The sequence below is a fragment of the Capsicum annuum genome, unplaced genomic scaffold, assembly GCF_002878395.1.
Source record: "Capsicum annuum cultivar UCD-10X-F1 unplaced genomic scaffold, UCD10Xv1.1 ctg4074, whole genome shotgun sequence".
In the NCBI taxonomy this organism is placed as follows: domain Eukaryota; kingdom Viridiplantae; phylum Streptophyta; class Magnoliopsida; order Solanales; family Solanaceae; genus Capsicum; species Capsicum annuum.
In genome coordinates, this window is record NW_025848067.1 from 41,796 (window position 1) to 46,287 (window position 4,492).

Genomic DNA, 4,492 nt, shown 5'->3' on the forward strand with positions numbered 1-4,492 from the left:
CAATCCTGGGAAAAGGGTATTTATTTTTAATGGTGACCTTGTTCAGCTAACGGTAATCTATGCACAGACGCAGGGAACCATCTTGCTTTCGCAAAAAGAGTACAAGTGCACCCCAGGGAGAAACACTGGGGCGGATAAAACCCTTATCTAGTAGATCTACTAGCGATTCTTTCAACTCTTTTAGCTCTGCAGGAGCCATCCTATATGGCAGAATAGAAATAGGACGTGTATCTGGCAATAAATCAATACCAAAATCTATCTCCCTATCAGGTGGTATTCCTGGGAGATCATCTGAAAAAACTTCTGGGAATTCATTTACTCTACGATAGACTGAAGAGGAAAACTTTTGACGTTAGAAACCCTAACCCGAATAAGATGGTACAAGCAACCCTTAGAAATAAGTTTACGGGCTCATAGATAAGATATGAAGTGCCCTCTAGGTGCTAAAGAGTGCCCCTCCCACTCTAATACTGTCTCATTCAAAATAGAAAAGGTAACCTTTCTGGTTCTACAATCTAGTATGGCATAACACCAATGAAGCCAGTCCATCCCTAGGATAACATCAAAAATAACCATATCAAGTTCTATGAGGTCTGCCCCAGTATCCCTATGAAGAATAGACACAACACAATTTTTGTATACCCTCCTAGCCACAACATAATCCCCAACCAAAGTGGAAACAGAGAAAGGTTCAGCAATCACATCAGGCTCAAACCCAAAGCCAACAGACACATATGGGGTCATATAAGAAAAGGTAGATCTGGGATCAAGAAACACATATACATCACGGGAAAAGAGTTGTAACATACCTGTGACTACGTCTGGTGAGGCTTCCACCTCCCGTCAGTTGGTCAAAGTATATAACCAGTTGCGACCACTCCCGGCAGCTGATGTGGAGCCTTTCTAAGGCAGTGGTGGTGCAGAAGAGTTTGCCAGGAACTTGGCATCCCCAACACTCTTTTTAGACGAAGGGCAATCCTTCTAAAAATGACCCGTCGGACCATAAGAATAACACACAAATGCGCCTAGATAACACCTTCCCAGATGATGCCTACCACTGTTGAGCCATACTATCCTATGACTGAGTATCTTGAGCTCTGGGTTCGTGATTTGTCTTAAAACTTTGGGATCATCTGTCGACTGGGGGTCTGGGCGCTGGGGCACTAGTTGCAACCTGTACCTTGCCCCAAAACTTCTTCTTTTGCCTTTTGTTACCGCAATTACCACCCTGCTGTTGACTGGGATCCGCTGATCTGGCTCTTTTTACCTGCCTGTCCTTCTCTCTGAACTCGGTTATCTTTTTCTACTTCTCCTTAGCCTGCTGCATGTGGACTGTCATCCTAGTAAAGTACAATTGCCTATTTAGCATCGCCCCTTAACATTCAAGCACCAAATCATCTAAAAGGCCGAAAGCAAACTTCGTCATTCGGGCCCTCATACTACTCGTTATCTCAGGAGCATAACGGGCCAACTAATTGAACTTTAAAGTATACTCCTGAACACTCATCTTACCCTGCTTAAGGTTCATGAACTCCTCCGCTTTGGCTTCCCTGAACTCTAGAGGAAAGAATCGATCAAGAAAAGCTTCCATAAATTCGTCCCACACTGTGGGCTCAGCTGCCTCTTCCCACTCATTATACCATTGGTTCGCTACATCCTTTATGTAACGCCCTTTGTTAGAGATGACAAGGGGTTGGAGAAGTACCATTTTACCCTTAATGAGATGGAGTAAAAATATAACTGGTGCCCGATTTTATGGGCCACCGCGAAGAACCACAATCGTGGTGGCTCACTGGAAATTGAGAATTGGGAAATTGTCTCACTCCACGATGCGGCACGATCGCGGAGTCTTACTGGAAATTGATGAATGTGAAATTCGGATCCTCCGCGACGCGCCACTATCACGAGGTCCTACTGGAATTTGACAATTGCTAATTAAACCCTCTCCGTGATGCGCTAAACACTTGAACAACGATGTTTTGCGACTAGCACATAAAATAGCCATAACTCCCTCACCGGGTGTCCATTTTGGATGAATCTTACATCGACGAAAAGATTACTCAGTCAACTACGTAATAAAGAGTTCAAATTTAAATAATTACATAGGGATTTGAGTATAATTCACTCTAGAAGCCAATACATGATACTTTTTGGGAAAAAATTTAGCTTGGAACTTTCGGGGCGTTATACTATCATTAAGGGTACTGTATTCATTTTGTCTCCTTTGTAAGATACTATAAAATAGAACGTTTTAGGTCTTCTCTTGTTATTTGTTTAATGATGAAAATATGAGACCTTGAAAATCCTCTCTCTTAATAGTAGACCACCTTAGTGTAGTTCTTAGTTAGGTCTTGCAAAAGCCAATATTGTTCGTTGCTTGAAAAAGTGGATCTTAAGGTGAGTTAATTCCCTTGGCAGTCACCGTAGGAGTGTGTTGTTGTTGTTACATTTATTAGGGGTTTTTGAGTTTAATATACTCTTTAGTTCCTATTTTTTGTTATAATCTTTATCTCACGATCTATCTTTACCTTTCTTGCAATTGTGTTAGTAGTTGTATCTTGTAATCATTTGTTCTTGTTGAATCTGAATCTTGTGTGCATTATGTTCATCTTGTTCTTGTTGTATATTGAATATTTTCTTTATCTCTACTCTCTCTTTCACTACACTACTCTCTAATATGAACACAATATAATACTTCTCATCTATTACATCACAAAGAAGAAAACACCCTTTATATAGGTGTAGGATTTCTTCCACAAATACATATCAAGAAGGCGGATAGTCATTTGAACACTTTAGTAGGAGATAATGCGAGTTAGAGCATGTCATTGCGGTTTATATAAGTTACAATGGCAACACTTTCTCCACTTTATGCCTATTAATTATAATACACTTGAATATTCTAATTTTAAAATTAAAAATGCACAACATACACCAACATATATCTATATATACTCCAAATTTATTCTTGCTCAATGAACATCTTACATTTTGTTATTTATATAAGTTAGTGGAAGACTCCTTTTTTATTCTTTTTTCTTGGTCTTCCACCTGAACAAATTAAAAATACTTTATTGTTTCTTTAGTTGTATTATTAGTCTTTAGATGACTTAATTAATTAATAAAGGAAAGTTATTCCTTTTTTCCTTAAAATATGTTTGAATGGAAAATTCTCATAAATATAGATTTTAAAATCAGAAAGAGCAAGAGACCTCTTTGCTATTTAAAGTCTCAAAACCACATCATTGCTAGTCATATCCATATTCCTACCAATTTATGCAATTATGAAGAAAGCTTTCACGTCTTTTCTCTTGTTGCTTCAGTACTATATTATAAGTAGTTCAGCCATGACCCAATTTAACATCTTCACTGATCAATTAGCTCTTCTTTCCCTGAAATCTAAAATCATTTCGGACCCCTTTCACTTCTTGGATGAAAGTTGGTCTCCAGCTACGTCTGTTTGTCATTGGGTCGGAGTCACTTGTGGCTCTCGTCACCAGCGAGTGAAGTCCTTGAATCTTTCTAATATGGCTCTTACAGACAGAATTCCACAAGATCTTGGAAACCTCTCATTTCTTGCTTCTCTTGACTTGGGAAGCAACAACTTCCATGGAAATTTGCCTCAAGAAATGGCATGCTTGCGTCGGATTAAGTTTCCTGATTTAAGTTTCAACAACTTTAGAGGGGAGGTTCCTTCTTCGTTTGGGTTCTTACACGAACTTCAATTTCTAAGCCTTAAGAATAATAGCTTTACCGGCCCCCTCCCCTCATCATTTTTTAACATTTCAAAGCTTGAAATGTTGAATTTGGCATTCAATTCCGTAGAAGGTCATATCCCTGTGTCTCTCTCGAATGCCTCAAGGTTGGAGAGGTTAGAATTATCTGGCAATTTACTTCAAGGAAACATTCCAAGCGAAATCGGCAATCTTCACAACCTGAACTGGCTGGCCATACAATATAATCAACTTACGGGTTGTATACCATTAACAGTTTTCAATATTTCTAGAATCGAAGTCATTTCATTTACTGGCAATAGCTTATCAGGAAGTCTTCCCAGTGGTTTATGCAATGGTCTTCGGAATCTCAAAGGTCTTTATCTATCAATAAACAAGTTTCATGGTCATATTCCCACGAGCTTGTCAAATTGTTCACAACTTCAACTATTAGGTTTATCGGAAAATGAGTTTGATGGACCAATACATAGTGAAATTGGAAGATTGAGTTACTTGCAGCAATTGTATCTCGGAACTAACCATTTCACAGGTATGTTTTCTCTTATGAATGGTAGTAATATTTTATCTATCTACTCCAAAAAAAAAAACTAATTACACATTAACTGCAGGGATAATTCCATACAAAATTGGAAACCTTGTTAATTTGATGGAGTTGTGGATGAAGGTAAACCAGATAACCGGCTCAATCCCATTCTCCATATTCAATATCTTGGTGCTGCAAGTATTGTCACTGGCGAGGAATAATCTTAATGGATTCT

At 38.7% G+C, this 4,492-nt stretch overlaps 1 protein-coding gene across 1 annotated transcript; it reads left to right on the forward strand.

The window, feature by feature from the left end:
* Positions 1-3,284: 3,284 nt before the first annotated feature.
* On the forward strand, positions 3,285-4,398 carry LOC107869172 (receptor-like protein 12; the record flags this gene model as incomplete). The annotated part of the gene is made up of 2 exons (XM_047403405.1): positions 3,285-4,263; positions 4,343-4,398. Coding segments are annotated over exons 1-2 (1,035 nt in total), but the record flags the coding sequence as incomplete, so codon positions are not given.
* Between the last annotated feature and the right edge of the window lie 94 nt (positions 4,399-4,492).